The sequence below is a fragment of the Cebidichthys violaceus genome, unplaced genomic scaffold (assembly GCF_023349555.1).
Source record: "Cebidichthys violaceus isolate CVI_PGR_0920_01 unplaced genomic scaffold, fCebVio1.0.p SCAF_179, whole genome shotgun sequence".
Lineage (NCBI taxonomy): Eukaryota > Metazoa > Chordata > Actinopteri > Perciformes > Stichaeidae > Cebidichthys > Cebidichthys violaceus.
In genome coordinates, this window is record NW_027176350.1 from 29,266 (window position 1) to 52,981 (window position 23,716).

Below are 23,716 nucleotides of genomic sequence, written 5' to 3' on the forward strand. Positions count from 1 at the left end.
AGAGCTCTTCGTCCTCCCAAATTTTCTGCTCGACATAAGTGAAAATAGAGGGAAATGTCACTCATGTCAAGTGGTTTGACTCTTATCAACTGTTTGTTCAGCAAGCGTTTCCTACAATAGTTTCTTCATATGAACGGCGTAAAATCATTTCCACTGAAAACTCTAGGTACATTTTCCTACAAAATACATTCATCAATTTTTTTACCACATCAGATCAATTAATTAAAAACTCACCTTTTAAGGGAAAGATGATCGTTGATTTGATATGTTTTCATATATCGATGTGTTCTCATACACACATTCTTCTGGTTCTAGGCAAAAAAAGATTTGTTACATATTATTATTCACATGCCCAGTTGTAATTTTGTACACACAATATAATTATGATATACTGTAGTTTATTTTATATTTTATATTTTTATTTAGTCTTTGTTGTTTTTTATATATATATATATATATATATATATATATATATATATATATATATATATATATATATATTAGGGCTGGGCAAGTTAACGCGTTAATATCGCGTAAATGCATTAAATAATTAACACCGACAAGTATTTTATCGTGCGTTAACGCAGTTTTTTTATTTGTTATTATTAAGTGGACATTTTTAACACAACAACCGGGCAGCGAGCGGTGAACAACTGTTTGTGTGTTTGTGTGGCGTCTCTTCCTGCTGCTGCTGCCGCCCCCCCCCCCTTCACTCCGTCACCGTTGGTCACTCCTGTCTCACTCACACACACGTGGACGATCGTCTCGTTACAGGATCAAACGTGACAATATCAAAATACATATTGTCGTGTTTTTAAATTAACAAATAAACATAGCATATGAGAACAAACTGCTCTTAACTGCAACTCTTAGCATAACTTCCCAGGTTCCCATGCTTCACCTATATTCCCCTGGGTCCTAAGTCCACGCAATATTAGAGTTTTTAAAGTTTTTTTTGTTTGGAATATGTATAATAAGCATATCATTTAGTTATCACTACTGAGAATTTAACAAACATAAAAAACATGACGTAGATAGGTTTGCAGATTTCAAGGTGTATATTTAAAATTGTATCTATTACACACATGAAAATAAAGTTGCTGAATATCTATTATCAGAATCATTATAATTGTATTTTAACTACTGTGTAAAGGGAATACTGCTGTTAAAAACCACCTTATTTGTTTAAAGTGTTTGCAAACCAAATTTTATTGCACTTTTGTTCATATAGCAGTACCTTTAAAATACAAGTGCGCAATACACTACTTTTTAATTAATTATTGAACTTTGCGCATAACAATGCCATTAATCGCGATTAATCGCAAAAAATCATGCAATTAATCATGATTAAAAATTGTAATCGTTGCCCAGTGCTTATATGTGTGTGTGTGTGTGTGTGTGTGTGTGTGTGTATATATGTGTGTGTGTGTGTGTGTGTGTGTGTGTGTGTGTGTGTATATATGGATGAATTAGATCAGATAAATACAAACCTTTACTTTCAGAATGTGGCGGAGTTTTCTTGTTTCTAAATATTAAAAATAAAGCATTGTTAAAATGTGGCCGTACCACAAGATGCAACTCAAAGTTCAAACTGTAACCTGTGTTGCCTTTGGGTAGACTTTTACAAAATGATTCCCTTATTATATAATGGATTTCTAAACTTTAATACAAGATTGTTTACTGATTTAAGTTAAGCACTAAAAATGCAAAACAACAATTACAAGTATTTCAAGTATTGTTACACCAGTTATGCATTTTCAATGCAAAGAATTATAAATGTGATCAACAGATATATTTTCATTGACCTCCCGTGAACATGTTAAGAATGTCATTCATGTAATACATTAAATCCTTTCTGTTTATTATATAGACTACCATACATCTAATTACAAGAGATTAGGGTAAGGTCAGTGTTAAATTAGGGTTAATCTAATGTCATTAATCTATTACTACATAATAAAAGGAAGAAATGGCTGACTGGGAGTAAAGGTTATTCTTTAACTTACTTTTTTTTGTAAAGATAGTACCCTCCACCAGCTCCTGCAGAAGAAGCCACTAAACATACGATAACTATTCCAGCAATGACACCAGCTGAAAGACCTCCAGACCCGCCTTTACCTGAAAAAAATACAAAATCACACAACCAATCAATTTTGCAATATCAGCTATTTGTAAACTCTTAAAAAAATCACAAGTGAGGTGAATGCAAAATAAAGTAAAACGATCTGGGGCCTGTTGTTCGAAACCTAGATAAGGGATTAAGTCGGGATATGTTGGTTATCCTGGCTGAATTTAGCCTGCAGTTGGTTGTTCGAAAGCTGGATAACTTTATCCTAGTCAAGTTACCATGGTGATTTATTCTCTGCAGCTAGCCTGCTCCAGACCAGGCTAAATGCCAAGCTTAGTTGATTCTGTTGTCTTATCTTTGGAGTCAGCGGCTGTGCTGATCAGAAATTAATGTGTTTTATACAGTCATTCCATGTTCTGATGAAGGCTACGCATTGGCCTCGTTTTTAAACAAACAACACGTAGGCTAAATTATTATTTAAAAAAAGAAATAAAACAAAACATGATCAAATTAAAAAAAATAAAGTTAGCCTATTACGATAGTTCTTTTTCATAATTGGGGCCTATTCGTGTGTTCGTCATTGTAAATAAACACCCTTCATATCGTTTGCCAGCTCAAATCTGATTTTATTGCAGTCATTACAGTAATTAGAAATGGTTGCACTTGCAAAGGTGCTTGCAATTAATTACACTACTCATTTAATCAGCCCGTCTCCAAACTTCAAGACAGCAGCGGTGCTTCATTTTATGAGAGGTGTGTCACCTTACGTCAGCATTCAGATCCGCTGTTCATTGGAGGAAAGTGTCCACACCTGTCGTCTCATCAGAGAATCTGTGATCAATCTCTGTGGTCTACTGAAGAAAGCCGTGGCCGCACACTTACTCGAATTAGTTAGACCTGGCTTGACAAAGCCGCCCCTCCTCAGCCTGGCTCGGCGTTCGAACAACCAATTAAGCCAAGATGAATTTATGAGAGTTTGTCCAACCTGGCTTTCCCACTTATCCTGGATGTCTTTATTCTACTTTCGAACAACAGGCCCCTGGTCAAAGCAAATTAGCAGAGTTTGTTATCCTCTTGGGGCAAAAAGGCAGCAGAGAACAGATTGGAGTCCCTGCCACTCTTCACATGAATAAAAAGTATATGTTTACCATGATGATAAAGATAACAAGTAAAACGATGATAACAAGTTTGAAAATGATAAACAAAATCTGGGGGTGTGGAGTTAGAAGATGGTTACCGGACTTCTGTAGCCCGCTCTTCATCTCTGCTTGAAGCTAGCATCGTGACGCTACATCAGCTGCTACTAGCACAGCAAATCTGAATCTCTGTTGATGGTTGCGTTGTACTGTGGGTAATGTAGGCGTGTTTTTTTTCCAACTATCCATTGTAAGTCAGATAACTTTGAACTGTAGAAGTGTATTGCTAAACTCTAATCTATAAAAAAAAAACATCTTTAGGAAGCCTATAGTACACTTAAGATAATCAGACGTATAACACTGTGGGTTGGCTTCAATATCCAAGATTATCAACAAAATCAACACCATGTTGGTACCTGTTACAGACAATCCATGGACCGCTGACAATGTTCTCCCAGTTATACTATTCATCACTTCACAGATGTAGTCGCCACTATCAGAAGATTCAGTGATGTTTTTAGTAAAAATGGCAGAATTGTGTATCTTTGTCCCGTTCAGTTTCCAGGTGTAAGTAGCAGGTACGGACTCAGCAAAGCAGATTAATGTTAAGGTCTCTTCCAAATGTATCTCACTTGGACCACAGATTTGAACATTTTCTGGTCCATCTGAAAAACAGATATTTGTAAAAGTTCTTAAAGCAGCATAGATAATAAAGAATATAAAACTCTTCTGTTACAGAAATATTTCAGTAGCACACTGTTATTTAAGGCAGTCATCATTTTGAACAGTACATGTATAGTTTGTTACCTACAGAAAACAACCATGGTGTATGTAGCGTCATCGTGGCTGAGCGGGTTGCTGACGTTACAAAAATAATCTCCAGTGTCTTTTTTACTCAGACTGTTAAATGACAGCACTCTGTTGTTGTCGTAAAGTGCCATGGTGTCATCCGGAGTCAGATGTAAGCCATCCTTCATCCAGTCTCTGGTAAACACAGAGCCAGCAGCATCACAGGATAAGTTGAAAGAGTTCCCTTCAATCGACGGGTTTGTTTTCGATCTGATAAAAGCACCTGATATTCTCTCTGTTGGGTGACAGATGTGTGAAAAATGTTAGAAAAAGTATCTGAATTACTGAGGGTTTACCGAGTCAACCCATAGAGACACACACAGACCCATCTTTGTCTTTTTATAGAGGGGGATATGGGATCTTTAGAGGGAGATAGTAAGTCAACAGTATGCCTTATAGACGTATACGTCTTCTGAAAGCTGGAAACCTGAAGATTAATTTGAGATGCAGCTCAGCAGTGTGAGTCAAGATTTTTTAGTCATTACTCAGTGATCTGAATCAGAAATTAATGAAGTAATCCATTATCTGTAACCACTATTCAGAGGGGGGGGGGGGGGCTGGAGCCGATCTCTACTGACATTGGGCAAAGGCAGGGTACACCCTGGACAGGTTGCCAGAATATCGAAGGGCTGACACATAGAAACAGACAACCATTCCCGCTCACATTAATACATAACGGCAAGTTACAGTCATCAATTAACCTAATCTGCATGTCTTCCGACTTTGGGAGGAAGCAGGAGAACCCGGAGAGAACCCACGCTGCTACGGAGAGAACTCCACATAGAAGCCCTTAATTAATTAATGTAAACAACAACAAAAAACACACATTTAGACACCAAGATCTTGAGGAACACCATATTAAAACCATGTTGTGATTTGGTTTGAAAAAAACTATGGACATTGAAGAATGACGATTAGATGGCGAGCACTTATATTATGGAAACTGCTCAGAAACTGTTTTCGTTAATATATCTAGGAAAGTCATACATGCTCTGAATGCCTTAAGTCTCATGTTTGTGGTTGTAAAGTTTCATGAGGCTGTGATTATCCTAGAAATACAAAACTCAAAACAATTCTTCTCTTAATCATGTGTATAATGAGTGTCCAACTGTCTTCACAGTTATTTCAACATTTACATTAGGTTGAACAACCTAAACCTCAGAAATATCATCTACAGTGTATGAGTTCTTAGTGTGTCAGTTCACACAATGAATAACTGAGAAGGAAACTGTCATTAAAACCACAAGATTCTTTAACGATTGACTGAAAACAGTGGAAGGTTGCAAGACTCATGATCTTTGTCCTGGAATGTGCTTTCCATTTGACCAAATATTGTTTCAATGTTTAGACCACAAGTCTTTATGGAGCATGTCATCCATAAACACAACATTGACATGTAATCCCTGTTTAAGTTGACATAGCAAAGTTACACATATGCAGAACATACAGAGCAACATTTGAAGTGTTTCTGTCCACCTGTTGAATGTAAATCCAATATTCACTCTTCTTTTACCTCTGCTTTTGTTTCCACCAACTCCTGAGGGAAAAATGTCTCTAGCTGAATAATGATCGTCTAAACTCACCAAATCATTTCTAACTGTGTCTGTCAGCTGTTTGATGCAGGGCAGGTGGTCTACAGTTGGTTTTGCTGAAAATGATCTATAGAACTATGAAAGTGAATCAAAAAATTCAAGCTGCAGGCTGGAAAACCAAAACAATGAGCTGAAAGATACGTAAAAGATTTATAGAGCTTTGATCATAGCCGCTTTAAAAAATAGGATGAAATAAGCAAATTATCAAATTTGTTAGGATTTTGCAGTTGCCTTTTAGAAACAAAACTTCACCTGCAAGATTAAGCAATACATTTTTTTTTTACAAAGTTTTACAACTATTATCATTAATAATAGTAATAATAATAATAGTTGTAATAGTAATTATTGTATTAATAATAATAATAACGATAATAATAATTATTATTTATAATTAAGATTCTTTGCTTTGAGTTGCTTTATGCAAGTGTACACTTACTGTAAGCACTATCTTTTTGACCCTTTCACGACTACATCGAATAAACCTTTTAATTCAAACTTACCCAATACAGAGACAACTGAGGGCTGAGACATTTCATTCCTCAGAGTTTTGTTGTTAAAGGCCTGACAGCTGTAGTTTCCACTCTGACTCATTTGAATGTTCATCAGACTGAGCTCTGGTCCAGTTTCAGAGAGCAGGTCTCCATTCAGAAACCACTGAAACAGGGCAACAGGTCTGGAGTCAGCTGAGCAGGACAGGATGATGTCTGACCCTTCATCATAGTATTGTTGTGACAGAGATATTGTCAGATTAATAGTATCTGGGCCATCTGCATGTTGGGGAAAACCACAGCAAAAAGTTAGTATGCAAAACTGCATTATCATGTATCAAGTCACCAGAAAAAAAGAAACATCTCTACAATGAAATGTAACAGAACAAGCATGCAATGAAGACAACACAACACAAGGCCACTCCTCACCAAGCTGTTACAATCTAAACTTTCTATCTCTGTTTGCATCCAGATGTTGTCAGATGAAGAACTGAGCATGTAGGTTAGTAACTCACAGCTGATGAAGAGGTTTATTAGACCACTTCCGGCACCATTGACAGGTTTGGACACATTGCATCTGAATGGTCCCTGGTCGTAGCGCGTCACATTAATGGTGACATTGGCGCCTCCATCAGTGAGCTGAACTCTGTCACTGGCTGTAACCTCAGAGCTGCCGTTGAGCCAGAGGCAAGAGAGAGAGGATCCAGAGGAGGAGCAGGTCAGACGGACAGAGCTGTCCTCCACCAAGTCTGTGCTGCTGGCAGTTGCCATGACATCAGAAACTGGCACTGTGGATGAAAAACAAAATGGTTTTACATTTGCCACCACATAACAAAAGTACAGCATAGGAAACACTGAGAATGAATCATTAATCTTATAATGAGATGTTGAGTGGCTGCACATTGAAAGTTTACATGAACTCCTGCCACTTTTTCTCACACATTTTTAGACCAAACTGTCTGTTTAGGGCTTTTACAAAATGCTTTGCACGCCAGAGGAAGATTCATTTTTGTTGATATTGTGTCGAACTGGAACTGATTTACCTCAGTGTTATTTTTAGTGAATAACCTTAAAGCTTCAACCAATACTGATACAGTGTCAACCAAAATCTGAATATGTAGAGACTATACAGGTGTACCCAACTACAAACTCAATCTAACCGTTTTATGTTTTGATTTTTTTTACCTAATGTTGATTTTAGCGCTTATAGTCATACCACTAAAAATAAGGACATCAGTGGTCAAGTGAAATGATTCAAATGTAAGTTATGATGCAGTTATTGTAAGACTTTGAGACTTTAGATTGCATAATCAGTGATAAACCATCCTCAAATTTACAAATAAGTTTTAAGATCTTATGATCTAACTACTTGCATTTTCCCAAGCTTTCAACCACCCCTCAGATTTTTCATTTCTTGTTTTGTTTGAGTATTATGCAATGATTAATGTAATAACGTAATCTGAATTCTGGTATAGATTTTGTCTGAAAACACTGAATATTTACATTATTTAAACTGAAACTATCTATTTCCTTCTCAATATCCATGCATTAATTATTGAAAGAGAAGAAACTTGTGAGATGTGTGGAATTTGCCCACCATGTACGTCCAGTCTTGTGTTCCCTTCCTTCGGTGGTTCTCCAGCTATACTAAAGAAAACGCTGTATTCTCCACTGTCATTGTGAGTCAGATTCCTGAGCTCCAGAGATCCAGTAGATATGAAGAATGTGATCCTGGCTTCGTACTCTGGTTCAGTGAAGTTGTTAACATTGAAATATATATTTTTACCACCAAATTTCCAGGTCACTGATTGAAATGGTGTTTCTGATGGAGTCAGCATTGTGGAGAGCATCACTGTCTCTCCCACAGCTGCATTCAGAGGACCGTCTGGCAACACACCAGCTCCTTTGGTCAAACCTGGAGGAGACATTTACAGGGATCTAAAAACTACCCGAAACACAAATGTGCAGCAGACAATACACCTGTTCTCCCTGAAGAAGCTTATCTACAGTACACCTCTGGGTATGAGAAGCATCGTGAGTATTTCCATAGCTCACTTGTAGCTTTGAGGTATTTTTCAACATTTCATCTTTGCTGCAAACAGAAATAAAACTTCTGAATAAAGTTAAAGTGATCATCAAATTGCTAACAAGCTGAAGTAACTGACATGTTTACATAGCAGATTGTCAGCTGCATAGAAACTCCTCTTTGACCCCTTATGTTAGGAAAAGGTTTGTCTTCCCACATTAATTTAGAATACAGCAACAGGGGAACTTTCATAAATAAGTTAATTATCACTTGTATCTGCTGTATCATGTGGTAAAAGCTCACCTGAGATGGCCACCAGGATGATGAAGTGTATCACAGCAATTTCCATTTTTTCTTCAGTACCATTAAATATGACAAGAGAAAAGAGGGATCACACTGCTTCACTTTGCTAATTTCAGAATGATGTGTGCTGATTTCAATATATGAAGGTAGTACAAGGAAGTACTGTACAGTGGGGGTTTGCCACATCATCATACCTCTAAAAGGTTCACTTTCCTGCACTGTAGTTGATCATTAACAATGTACACAAAACACAACTGTGAAGTATTTTGAATTTATTATGTCCAAATAGCAACAACCACGACAGTTTGACATCATTAAACAGTCATGGGTTTGTTCAGAGACGCCCTGTTTTGAATGTGGATCTTTGCTCCGAGTCGCCAACATTACAATTGATACATTAGTCCCGTCAGGTTGCTGATGGCAAGACACAATCATTGTTCACAAATGATTCGATTAATTAACACAGTATTCTGTACTGCAGTACATGAAGTCATATACAGTGTTGTAGTTCTGTTGTTTTAGGTATTGTTAGCCATACTAGAGTCTCAATGGCAATGTTGGTCTGTTGTTTGGTTGGTTGGTTCCCCACTTTGGTTTGGACTAAAAAAATAATTAAATGGATTGCTATATAATTGAAAGTTAAAATTTTAGACAGACATTCATGGCACCCAGAGAATGAAAACCTACACACAGACCTGATCCTGATCCTCTGACCTTCCTCTTACGCCACCTGCAGGTCAAACTTTTCACTATCTTGTGAAAGATCTCAAGCTCTACATGATGCATTGCAACACAATTAGGTTGAAATGTATGGTTATTATTCTGAAAACTTTATTTAGTTTCCACTCTTCTATCATTTCATAGGGACTCAAACAACTCGCTAATAAACAATTCTCAAATACAAATAAACATAAAACACAAGCAGATAACAAAAACAAAAGAAAGGTAATAAAAGCTGAATCAATCTTAAGAAACTAGAGGTTTGTCTGTTCATGATGTCACACAATGATTCAAACATTCATGTATTTAATGATGCCTGCTGCTTCATAACATTTTGTTTTTAATTTCTCCTTTAGTTACTTAAAAGTTGTTTTATTCCACCCTGTCTGACAGACATCATGCGTAATCTTATTGCTGTTGACACACTGAGTATTCATTTATTAATAGTTAATGAATTATTAGTGTGTATGAATTATACTATTAAATAAACAGTAGTATTCACATCGCCTCATTTACCTTCAGTTGTCAATATAAAAACACATTTTCACCACTAGAGGGTGACGTCTAGCAGCTTTGGGTCATGACTGCAGCTTAGTGAGTTTATCTCATTATGCAGACACTTTGTAACTCAACACTAGCTCTGCGTTTACTGACTCGTATAATTGGAGCTGCCGGAGGCTCTCACATTTATTTCGACAGTCAAAGTTTGATGAGTGACATTTCCCTCAGCTGTTTCTATCTCACAAAGGTAGATCAATGGATATGTTACCTTTACTTTGTGCAGTCGCTGTGACTTTCACAGGTAAGACTCTTTATTTTAAAAGTTTCACTGTCTTCTGCTGTCAGTGTTCAAAATGCATTTTCTAAACTTTGTAAATCGTTGAATTGTTGAGATGTTGTTGGAAAGGTTCCCTGATCTTGAGGTCTGCTGTTATGCTTTTGTGACTCGATGGCAGCATGGACAGCAGACCGTACGCATAACTACTAAAAGTAACTTAGTTGCTGTGACAAATGTTTTTTTTTATAGTTGGCTCTGATGAATATGCTCTAGGAAATATGATCATAAATTACAAATACAAATTTGGTAAAATAGTGTAGCTTTATTGGAAAGTGTAGGATAGATTAAAACGCCTAATATGAGGCTGTTCTGATTGATAGTTAGCCCACTAGTCTCTCACTAAATGGTTTCTTTTGTTTGACTTCAGTTCCATAATGTGGTCTAAAAATGTCATGTAATTAAAATGCTGAAGATTGAAACCAACCACTGTAACTTCATTGCTTGTTTGTTTTCCATATAAAGACATCTATACTAATATATTATGGAAATGATTGTTTTTGTGTTTTTCCTTTCGGATTATGCCGTTTTTTCAATCTCCACAATTTATCAGAGTTCCTCTCAGACCTGTAAATGTCTCCTCCAGGTTTGACCAAAGGAGCTGGTGTGTTGCCAGACAGTCATCTGAATGCAGCTGTTGGAGAGAAAGTGATGTTCTCCACAACACTGACTTCTTCAGAAACACCATTTCAATCAGTGACCTGGACATTTAGTGATACAAATATAATAGTTTTCAATGTTAACAACTTCACTGCACCAGAGTACGAAGGCAGGATCACATTCTTCATATCTACTGGATCTCTGGAGCTCTACCGAAGGAAGGGAAAACCAGACTGGACATACATGGTGAACAAATTGCAATTCTTAGTGGAGACTCCACATGACACTTGATTGATGAATAAAAAGTGTTTAGGTGTCGAGTGGTTTGAAATTTGTTCTATAAAAAGGTTCAAAACATACCTGCTAAAACAGAATTCAGATGATGTTATTACATAATAACATAATTATTTGATACTAAGATGAAACAAGCAAGGAAAAAGCCTGTTCAAACGTGATTGGTTTATACTCCACAGATTACAAATGGAAACGCAAATGCTTCCGATTAGGGCTGCACAGTTAATCAAAATTGAATCAAAATCTCAATATGGCCTACTACAATTTTCAAATCGCAAGAGGCACAATATTTTTAAAGGTGAAATGTTTATCAAAATACCATTTCAAATTGAATATCGTCTGCTGCAAAGATGTGCTGACCTAAACATATTCAAAAGGCTTAAAACATATCTTTGTTTGGTACAGATACCAGCAAAAATTCACATCATATTGCATTTGCATTTGCAATATGATAATCACAATTAGATTTTTTTCCTAGACCAAAATCTTGTGTATAGAGATTATTTATTCACCATATTGCCACATTAACTACAGTCCATCACAGGAGGGCGGCATTCTGCAGCTTTTGGCATAAAGTCATCTGCAGATTCAACGGATTTGTCTCAATATTCAGACATGTTGCAATTCAGCGTTTTGTTAGATTATCAGTGTTGACTTGAACAATTGTCATATAATTACAACTGCCATAGGATTACATTCATAAAGGGCACATTCAAAGTCTGATGATCAGCTTTGACTTGTCCACGAAGCTTCGTCAACAATCAAGAATAAACCTGAGGCACAACTTAATTGTTTTATTTATTGTTTGTTAGCGGTACACAAATGTCAAATGTATCAGTTCAAATAAACAATAAGTATATACAGCTTTACAAAAAATAATTTCCACAGTTGCCAGTGTCTGACCATTATATTTAAAAGACTGCTACATATTCAGTTGCATTTAAAACCATATAACAGAAAAAAACGTAATATGTTGTGTTGCAATTCTCCAAATTGTTTTAATAAAATTATTTGTATGTATCTTTTGCATAATCTCTTATCCCAACCCAATATTGTTCAATGTTGACACAATAGGAAAACATGAGAATAAAAGCCAGCATTAAATATTCAATATAGAAATGCACAAAGTTCATAAAACACATGCAAACAAATGCAAACACATTAGTAATAGCAGATCAAGAAATTGGTGCAAAAAAGTCATCATAGCTATTTTCAAAGAAGAGTGGAACACCTTTAGAGAATGATCCCTCATCTCTTCAGCCCAATGGAGCTTCCTATTCTATTTCAGTCCTTTCACAATCATAACACTCTTTCTGTTAGAAGTTCTCAGCAAAAAGCTCTGGTAAACCCACTGTACGCTACCTTAAAGGAGAGCGAGTATTGGACTTGCTTTTGACAGGAAATGCAGCAGAAATGCTACTGTTGCTCGCTACTGAATGAGTAAATTAATATCTTGTTGTAGAGCTCTTCATCCTCCAAGGCTTCTGTTTGACATAAGTGAAAATAGAGGGAAATGTCACTCATGTCAAGTGTTTTGACTCTTATCAACTGTTTACGAGTGTTCAGTTTGCATTTCCTACAATAGTTTCTTCATATGAACGACGTAAAATCATTTCCACTGAAAATTCTAGGTGCATTTTCCTACAAAATAATTCATAAGTTTTTTACCAAATCAGATTCATTAATAAAACTCACCTTTTAACGGAACGATGATCGTTGATACTATATGTTTTCATATATCGTTGTGTTCTCATACACACATTCTTCTGGTTCTTGGCAAAAAAAGATTTGTTACGTCTTATTATATTCATATTGTATGTATGTATGTATATACAATATAATTGTGATGTACTGTAGTTTATTTTGCATTCTGTCTTTGTTGTTGTGTGTGTATATATATACACATATGTGTGTGTGTGTGTGTATATATATGTATGTATGTATTTATGTATGTATGTATGTATGTATATATATATGTGTATATATATATATATATATATATATGTGTATATATATATATATGTGTATATGTATATATATGTGTATATATATATATATATGTATATATATGTATATATATATATATATATACATATATATATATATATGGATGTATTATATATATCCATATATAATATATATTTATATATGGATGAATTAGATCAGATAAATACAAACCTTTACTTTCAGAATGTGGCGGAGTTTTCTTGTTTCTAAATATTAAAAATAAAGCATTGTTAAAATGTGGCCGTACCACAAGATGCAACTCAAAGTTCAAACTGTAACCTGTGTTGCCTTTGGGTAGACTTTTCCCAACATTATTCGATAAGGGATTTCTAAACTTTAATACAAAATTATTTACTGATTTTAAATTGAGCACTAAAAATGCAAAACCACAATTACAAGTATTTCAATTGTTACACCAGTTATGCGTTTTCAATGGAAAGAATTATAAATGTGATCAACAGATATATTTTCATTGACCTCCCGTGAACATGTTAAGAATGTCATTCATGTAATACATTACATCCTTTCTGTTTATTATATAGACTACCATACATCTAATTACAACAAATGAAGGGTAAAGTTAGTGTTAAGTTAGGGTTAATCTAATGTCATTAATCTATTACTACATAATAAAAGGAAGAAATGGCTGACTGGTAATAAAGGTTATTCTTTAACTTACTTTTTTTTGTAAAGATAGTACCCTCCACCAGCTCCCGCAGAAGAAGCCACTAAACATACGATAACTATTCCAGCAATGGCACCAGCTGAAAGACCTCCAGACCCGCCTTGAACTGAAAAAAATACAAAATCACACAACCAATCAATTTTGCAATATCAGCTATTTGTAAACTCTTAAAAAAAATCACAAGTGAGGTGAATGCAAAATAAAGTAAAACGATCTGGTAAAACGATCTGGTCAAAGCAAAATAGCAGAGTTTGTTGTCCTCTTGGGGCAAAAAGGCAGCAGAGAACAGATTGGAGTCCCTGCCGCTCTTCACATGAATAAAAAGTATATGTTTATCATGATGATAAAGATAACAAGTAAAACGATGATAACAAGTTTGAAAATGATAAACAAAATCTGGGGGTGTGGAGTTAGAAGATGGTTACCGGACTTCTGTAGCCCGCTCTTCATCTCTGTTTGAAGCTAGCATCGTGACGCTACATTAGCTGCTACTAGCACAGCAAATCTAATACACTTCAGATAATCAGACGTATAACACTGTGGGTTGGCTTCAATATTCAAGATTATCAACAAAATCAACACCATGTTGGTACCTGTTACAGACAATCCATGGACCGCTGACAATGTTCTCCCAGTTATATTATTCATCACTTCACAGCTGTAGTCACCACTATCAGAATATTCAGTGTTGTCTTTTGTAAAAACAGAAGAATTGTGTATCTTTGTCCTGTTCAGTTTCCAGGTGTAAGTAGCAGGTACGGACTCAGCAAAGCAGTTTAATGTTAAGGTCTCTTCCAAATGTATCTCACTTGGACCCCTGATTTCAACATTTTCTGGTCCATCTGAAAAACAGATATTTGTAAAAGTTCTTAAAGCAGCATAGATAATAAAGAATATCAAACTTATTCAATAATTGATTTAAAACTCTTGTGTCACAGACCTACAAACTAAAATATTTCAGTAGTACACAGTTATTTAAGGCAGTCATCATTTTGAACAGTAAATGTATAGTTTGTTACCTACAGAAAACAACCATGGTGTATGTAGCGTCATCGTGGCTGAGCGGGTTGCTGACTTTACAAAAATAATCTCCAGTGTCTTTTTTACTCAGACTGTTAAATGACAGCACTCTGTTGTTGTCGTAAAGTGCCATGTTGTCATCTGGAGTCAGATGTAAGCCATCCTTCATCCAGTCTCTGGTAAACACAGAGCCAGCAGCATCACAGGATAAGTTGAAAGAGTTCCCTTCAATCGACGGGTTTGTTTTCGATGTGATAGAAGCACCTGATATTCTCTCTGTTGGGTGACAGATGTGTGAAAAATATGAGAACAGGAACAAAAGTAACGGTTACTGTGAGTTGACTGAGTAAATACATTTAAAGGAACTTGCAAGATGCAGACATAACTACTGATCCCTTAATCAGGTACAGTATATAACCGAGTATATAACCAAGCCAAGGGTCAGACTGTCCACACTGATAGACTGTCAAACACAGTTTTGGGTAATCTATACTTTAGAAAAATCATCTATTTGAGTGCAACATACCATTGACATTTTAGAAACATAGTGTGTCAGTTCACACGTTGAATATTGGAGAAGCACTAGATTTTTTAACAATTGACTCAAAACAGTGGACAGATGCAGTTTGACCAAATGTCATTGTTTCAATGTTTTGACCACAAATCTCTACATAGCATGTCATCCATAAACACAACATTGACACATTATCCATGTCTAAGTTTAAATAGCAAACATTTAGGTTAGGCATGCAGAACATACAAAGCAACCTTTGGAGTCGTGTTTCTGTCCACTATAAGTTCAATATTAACACTCTTTTTTACCTTTACTCAAATTCCTGCATTTCTGCATTTTACTACTGTATTTTATTGTCTTACACTGCTTTTTAGTGTTTTAATGACTGTTAATGAATGTTCTTAATTGTTTTTAAATCTCCTTTTCTTTTGCCTTATGTTTTGATGCTTTTAATGGTTTTATGTGAAGCACTTTGAATTACCTTGTTGTTGAAATGTGCTATACAAATAAACTTGCTTTGCCTTACATTTTTTCTCCACCAGGTCCTGAGGGAAAAATGTTCCTTTAGCTGCGAAATGATCTACTATGTTCACCAGCTAATTTCTAACATGGTCTGTCAGCTGTTAGGTGTAGGGCAGTTAGTGTACAGTTGGTTTTGCAGAAAAAGATTCTTTAAAAAATGTCAAGCTTGAAACAAAACAATGAAAAAAATAAGATACTATATATATATATATATATATATATATATATATATATATATATATATATATATATATATATATATATATATAGGTTGGTAGAGCATTGATTATAGCTGTTTTCAGTAATCCATTGAAATTAGTACATTTTAAGACACTGCTTTGAGTCCACACTACAAATTATGCAAGTTTACACTTACTGTAAGTGCCATCTTTCTGACGCTTCGCTACTATATCCACTACATCCAATACTCTTAATTTAAACTTACCCAATACAGAGACAACTGAGGGCTGAGACATTTCATTTCTCAGAGTTCTGTTGTTAAAGGCCTGACAGCTGTAGTTTCCACTCTGACTCATTTGAATATTCATCAGACTGAGCTCTGGTCCAGTACCAGAGAGCAGGTCTCCATTCAGAAACCACTGAAACAGGGCAACAGGTCTGGAGTCAGCTGAGCACATCAGGTTCATGTTTGATCCTTCCTCAAAGTATTTTTGTGACGGAGATATTGTCAAATTAATATTTTCTGGGCCATCTACAGTGTGTGGCATATGAGGAGTAGAAAAACAAAAGAAAAAAATCACCAAAAGAATGTTCTACGTGACATGCAGCTTCTGTCAGTGTGAAGCCTCATTATACTGTACCATCAACTTTGAAGCATGCATGCATATAGTGCAGGATAAAGAGTCTGCACATATAAGTCAATAACTCACAGTTGATGGAGAGGTTCACTGGACCACTGGTGCCATTGCTTACAGGATTAAACACTTGACACCTGAATGGTCCCTGGTCACAGCGCGTCACACTGACTACAGTGAGAGTGGAGCCTCCATCAGTGAGCTGAACTCTGTCACTTTCTGTAATCTCAGAGCTGCCGTTCAGCCAGAGGAAAGAGAGGAAGGATCCAGAGGAGGAGCAGGACAGACGGACAGTACTGTACTCCAACACGTCTGTTGTGTTTGAAGTTACCATGACATTGGCAACACCCGCTGTGGGTGAAAAACATTGTGGTTTTACTGACCACCTTTCAGGGACAAGGGCACATTGTTCAGTAGAGTGGAGCAATGTGGAGAGCGAATATGAATCCCATTTTAATAATACCATGATAAATGATAATGATTAGACGTTCAAGGTCTGTATGTGAGTTGGACATAGACATGTTGTCACAGGAATGTTTACTTTGTTTATCGCATACTATCTGTTGTTTAGTGCAATATTTAACCAGAGTTTGCTAACCGTACCTTGTTTATTTGACCTAATCAGCCATGACCACATTCACCTTGTAAACACAACAGTTAAACTTGCAAGTTAATGCCTCAGAATCAAACTGAATGGCAGTTTCATTATCAATCACTCCAAAGCAACTGTACGATGTGAAAGGAGATAAAGTCTGTGATCAGACTAGATAACTGTAAAGATTTTGCAGTTATAACAAGTAACATGCATTTACACGGTGAATGTGTTTAACTATGACTGTCCTCAGTTTGTGTAATAGTCATATTTTCTTGCCACAACTGTGTTATTGGCCACTCCAAGAAGTATTTTTTGTACAAGCTCAAACATTTTTCATTCTGAGCCTCAGTTGTCTCTGTACAGTCAACAATTGCAGACGTATCTTGTATTGTTCTTTTTGTTTCACAGATGCTTAATACAACCTTTTCAATTTACAGCTGGGGGAGACGGGTGTCATTGGGAAAAATATCCCCAATAAACTTTCAGCATATTGTGATACAAGTGGTCTGAGAGAAGACTAGACTTCTGAACCTCCTCTTGGCTCTGTTTTCAGGCTTTAGAAACCTGGTGACAGGAGACTTTGAGCAATCACAGGTCATTTCAGAGAGAGGGCATTCCTATAAACTCTACCACAAATGCAGATGCACACACACATCCCAGATGGTGAACGCCTGATTCAATGGCAGGAAATCCTGCAGTAAAATGAGCTATTCCAGCATTTGCAACAACGGTCTACACTGCAAAGCAACCCAATAAAAGAAAGACAGACTTCTCAAAAAGAGTCTAAAAGAGGCTGAGAATAAATGTAATTAGTCACGTCAATATAGACGAAGCGTTTTAGACATGGGTGGGCCTTTTGCTAACCTCTTTAGGTTGTTGTCTGGAATGATCTTGTGATGTCACAATAATCCAGCTGCTGTCTAATGGGAGGGGCTTAGCACAGAGAAGGGAGAGCTGCAGGAGGAGGGCTGTATTTGCAAATTCTGACTTCTTTTTTTTTTTTGCCTTTTCCAGAAAACTGCCTACCCCAGCTTTAAGAAAGCTTCATCTGATACCATCACAGGTACATCCCTTCTTTTTTGTATCCATATTTCTTTGAACAAAACATTTCATTGAACTTACTCAGTACAGAGATGGCTGCAGGCAGAGATTTTATAGATCTCAGAGTTTTGCTGTTATTGGCTCGACAGCTGTAGTTCCCGCTCTTACTCTCCTGAATGTCCATCAGTCTGAACTCTGGTCCAGTATCAGACAGTAGATCTCCATTCAGAAGCCACGTATATTGGGCATCAGGCCTGGAGTCAGCTGAACAGGACAGGTTGATGTTTGATCCTTCTTCATGGTATTGTTGTGGCGGAGATATTTTCAGATTCATATTATCTGGGCCATCTACATGTAGGGAAAACCACAGCAAAAATATAGTATGCAAAACTGCATTATCATATATCAAGTCACCAGAAATGTAACAGAACAAGCCTGCAATAAACAATTTCTAAATTAAACCGTCTGTACAATAACTTTGTTGGCATTGTGCTGTAGTTTGATTGATTCCATAAGGTTGAAAAATGTGTTTCTAAGACTTTGGATACAATACAACAGGGACACAATACACAACACAAGGCCACTCCTCACTAAGCTGTTACAATCTAAACTTTCTATCTCTGTTTGCATCCAGATGTTGTCAGATGAAGAACTGAGCATGTAGGTTAGTAACTCACAGCTGATGAAGAGGTTTATTAGACCACTTGTGTCATCACTGACAGGGTTGGACACATGACATCTGAATGGTCCCTGGTCGTAGCGCGTCACATTAATGGTGACATTGGCGCCTCCATCAGTGAGCTGAACTCTGTCACTGGCTGTAACCTCAGAGCTGCCGTTGAGCCAGAGGAAAGAGAGAGAGGATCCAGAGGAGGAGCAGGACAGACGGACAGAGCTGTCCTCCACCAAGTCTGTGCTGCTGGCAGTTGCCATGACATCAGAAACAGGCACTGTGGATAAAAAATAAAATGGTTTTACATTTGCCACCACATAACAAAAGTACAGTTGAAGGAAACACTGAGAATGAATCTATAATCTTATGAGATTTTGAGTGGCTGCACATTGAAAGTTTACAGTACTGGCATTAAATTAACTCAGTGGTATTTTAGGTGGTTGTTCTTTCAAATACATTTTCAATCTCATGTAATCCAATTTATCATCCTATGACCTTAACACAGTATGACCATAAAACGTCAATCAATGACGTTGAGACTGATTGTCTCAACAAGAGCTATGAAAAGCAAATTAAGGCAGGACAGTTGTGCAGGAATGCATTTGAGTACACAGGTGTATTTAAAAAGTGTATCCATTACATGTTTTTTAAGATATTGTCGATATCAGTGGTTAGGGTCATAGAACTAAAATTAGAATAATGCTCATCGATTAAATTATTCAAAACTCATAGTTACTGTAGAACTTATAGACTTTAAATTTCATTATGAGTCAGAAAACATCCCAAAATTTGGATGGAGAAGTAAATTGAGCATAAAAGTTTATTCTTGACCGTGAAAACAGTAGTTTGACAAAAAATAAATGTTATTTAAAGTTGACTTACTTGCTTTTTCCTACACTTTTTATTCATCAATCAAGTGTCATGCATAGTCTCCACTCAGAATTGAAATTGAAATTTGCTCACCATGTACGTCCAGTCTTGTGTTACCTTCCTTCGGTGGTTCTCCAGCTATACTAATGGAAACGTTGTATTCTCCACTGTCATTGTGAGCCAGATTCCTGAGCTCCAGAGATCCAGTAGATATGAAGAATGTGATCCTGCCTTCGTACTCTGGTTCAGTGAAGTTGTTAACATTGAAATATATTATATCTTTACCACCAAATTTCCAGGTCACTGATTGAAATGGTGTTTCTGATGGAGTCAGTGTTGTGGAGAACATCACTGTCTCTCCCACAGCTTTGTTCAGATGACTGTCTGGCAACACACCAGCTCCTTTGGTCAAACCTGGAGGAGACATTTACAGGGATCTAAAAACTACCCGAAACACAAATGTGCAGCAGACATTACACCTGTTCTCCCTGAAGAAGCTTATCTACAGTACACGTCTGGGTATGAGAAGCATCGTGAGTATTTTCATAGCTCAGTTGTAGCTTTGAGGTATTTTTCAACATTTCATCTTTGCTGCAAACAGAAATAAAACTTCTGAATAAAGTTAAAGTGATCATCAAATTGCTAACAAGCTGAAGTAACTGACATGTTTACATAGCAGATTGTCAGCTGCATAGAAACTCCTCTTTGACCCCTTATGTTAGGAAAAGGTTTGTCTTCCCACATTAATTTAGAATACAGCAACAGGGGAACTTTCATAAATAAGTTAATTATCACTTGTATCTGCTGTATCATGTGGTAAAAGCTCACCTGAGATGGCCACCAGGATGATGAAGTGTATCACAGCAATTTCCATTTCTTCTTCAGTACCATTAAATATGACAAGAGAAAAGAGGGATCACACTGCTTCACTTTGCTTTGCTAATTTCAGAATGATGTGTGCTGATTTCAATATATGAAGGCAGTACAAGGAAGTACTGTGCAGTGGGGTTTCCCCCCATCCTCATACCTCTGAAAGGTTCACTTCCCTGCACTGTAGTTGATCATTAACAATGTACACAAAACACAACTGTGAAGTAGTTTGAATTTATTATGTCCAAATAGCAACAACCACGACAGTTTAACATCATTAAACAGTCATGGGTTTGTTCAGAGACGCCCTGTTTTGAATGTGGATCTTTGCTCTGAGTCGCCAACATTACAATTGATACTTTAGTCCCGTCTATCATTTCATAGGGACTCAAACAACTCGCTAATAAACAATTCTCAAATGCAAATAAACATAAAACACAAGCAGATAACAAAAACGAAAGAAAAAGGTAATAAAAGCTGAATCAATCTTAAGAAACTAGAGGTTTGTCTGTTCATGATGTCACACAATGATTCAAACATTCATGTATTTAATGATGCCTGCTGCTCCTTAACATTTTGTTTTTAATATCTCCTTTAGTTACTTAAAAGTTGTTTTATTCCACCCTGTCTGACAGACATGTGTAATCTTATTGTTGTTGACACAAACTGAGTATTAATTTATTAATAGTTAATGAATTATTAGTGTGTATGAATTATACTATTAAATAAACAGTAGTATTCACGTCGCCTCATTTACCTTCAGTTGTCAATATAAAAACACATTTTCACCACTAGAGGGTGACGTCTAGCAGCTTTGGGTCATGACTGCAGCTTAGTGGGTTTATCTCATTATGCAGACACTTTGTAACTCAACACTAGCTCTGCGTTTACTGACTCGTATAATTGGAGCTGCCGGAGGCTCTCACATTTATTTCGACAGTCAAAGTTTGATGAGTGACATTTCCCTCAGCTGTTTCTATCTCACAAAGGTAGATCAATGGATATGTTACCTTTACTTTGTGCAGTCGCTGTGACTTTCCATTGCTACAGCTGGAGAACTACCGCAGGAAGGGAACACAAGACTGGACGTACATGGTGGGCAAATTCCACACATCTCACAAGTTTCTTCTTTTTCAATAATTAATGCATGGATATTGAGAAGGAAATAGGTAGTTTCAGTTCAAATAATGTAAATGTTCAATGTTTTCAGATAAAATCTAGACCAGAATTCAGATTATGTTATTACATTAATCATTGCATAATACTCATACAAAACAAGAACTGAAAAATCTGAGGAGTGGTTGAAAGCTATAAAAATGCAAGTAGTTAGATCATAAGATGTTAAAACTTATTTGTAAATTTAAGGATGGTTTATCACTGATTATAAAATCTAAAGTCTCAAAGTCAGGAGCTCAGGAATCTGACTCGTGATGACAGTGGAGAATTCAGCGTTTCCATTAGTATAGTTGGAGAACTACCGAAGGAAGGGAACACAAGACTAGATGTACATGGTGAGCAAATTTCAATTTCAATTCTGAGTTGAGACTATGCATGACACTTGATTGATGAATAAAAAGTGTAGGAAAAAGCAAGTAAGTCAACTTTAAATAACATTTATTTTTTGTCAAACTACTGTTTTCACGGTCAAGAATAAACTACACCAGAGTACGAAGGCAGGATCACATTCTTCATATCTACTGGATCTCTGGAGCTCTACCGAAGGAAGGGAAAACCAGACTGGACGTACATGGTGAGCAAATTTCAGTTCTTAGTGGAGACTGCACATGACACTTGATTGATGAATAAAAAGTGTTTAGGTGTCGAGTGGTTTGAAATTTGATCTATAAAAAGGTTCAAAACATACCTGCTAAAACAGAATTCAGATGATGTTATTACATAATGACATAATTATTTGATACTGTTGAGAGATCGTAGAAAAGTATGAAAGTATAAAAGTATAACTGTTATAACCTGTAAACCTTTTCAATCAACGTATAACCATTGAACCTATAAACCTTTTTACTTTTTGATAGAAATGATTAAACCTATAACTTGCTTTACTTTTTGATAGATGTGATGAACCATATAAACTGTATATGTGTCTTTATTAGAATAGTCACTCTAAAACGTATGCTTCCTCTTGTGAAAAGGATCAAACCAGTTACATTCTGTGTTAGCTCTAAAAGAGGGGAGGACTTGTGTGTGAGTTACTCATGAGCCTGAAGGAGGTGGAGCTTTTTAGCAGCATAAAAAGGAGCAGAGAATCTGTGAGTTTGGGCTTTTTTCCCCCAACTGGACTTAGGGGTCTTACCCCCTTAGAAAGTGACTGGATTATTCCTCATAACAAAATCAGTGAGAACTGATAAAGAGGAAAACTCCGTATAGAAGGAGTGTTAGACTTATTTCTTGTGCCACAGAAACTGTTTCATTGACTTGAAATTGTTGTATGAGATTGTTATGAGAAAAACCTAAATAAAAATCCGGCCTTACATTTTGTAAGAGACTGAAACCAAACAACGTATTCTGGTCCTTTAAAACAATTTAACCCTCTTCCCCTGTCCGTTGATGGTGTGATCAGAAGTGACGACTGAAGCATGCAGAGGAGCTTAAGGTAAGTACCCTGAGTGAAGACTTGGCAGTGTTAGTCATAAAATGGTGAGAATGTTCACAATAGGCAATAGTAAAGTACAGACGAAGTACATAACTATTATATACAGGGTGCTAGGGTTGCATCCCATTGAGAACGCCTAGGGCATTTGCCGTAAAAGAATTTCAAGAAGACAATTAATCCGAAATCCTAACAATAGCGACGGGTTGAGATAAAAGGCCGAAGGTATTGTTCCAGCACCTCAAAAAGGAACGTATATCCTTGCAGGTGGGACAGCCGACGGAGTGACCACCGTGTTAGGTGCGAACGACTTCCCCGCCTAGAAACGGGGCAGGCGCTGCTCACGCTTCAATACTAAGATGAAACAAGCAAGGAAAAAGCCTGCTCAAAGGTGATTGGTTTATACTACACAGATTACAAATGGAAACGCAAATGCTTCCGATTAGGGCTGCACAGTTAATCAAAATTGAATCAAAATCTCAATATGGCCTACTACAATTTTCAAATCGCAAGAGGCACAATATTTTTGAAGGTGAAATGTTTGTCAAAATACCATTTCAAATTGAATATCGTCTGCTGCAAAGA

The 23,716-nt window shown here is 36.5% G+C and overlaps 1 protein-coding gene across 1 annotated transcript; it reads right to left on the reverse strand.

The window, feature by feature from the left end:
* LOC137874239 (carcinoembryonic antigen-related cell adhesion molecule 5-like) lies at positions 1 to 20,582 on the reverse strand. The gene is made up of 16 exons (XM_068712855.1): positions 20,482 to 20,582; positions 19,747 to 20,067; positions 18,788 to 19,060; positions 18,192 to 18,458; positions 16,550 to 16,825; positions 16,192 to 16,371; positions 7,731 to 8,048; positions 6,649 to 6,921; positions 6,146 to 6,412; positions 4,016 to 4,288; positions 3,621 to 3,869; positions 2,223 to 2,225; positions 2,007 to 2,112; positions 1,491 to 1,525; positions 235 to 311; positions 1 to 25 (listed from the first exon to the last, which is right to left on the reverse strand). Exons 1-15 carry the CDS (start codon positions 20,525 to 20,527, stop codon positions 238 to 240), a joined length of 2,961 nt encoding a protein of 986 aa, XP_068568956.1. The 5' UTR covers positions 20,528 to 20,582; the 3' UTR covers positions 1 to 25; positions 235 to 237.
* Positions 20,583 to 23,716: the final 3,134 nt, after the last annotated feature.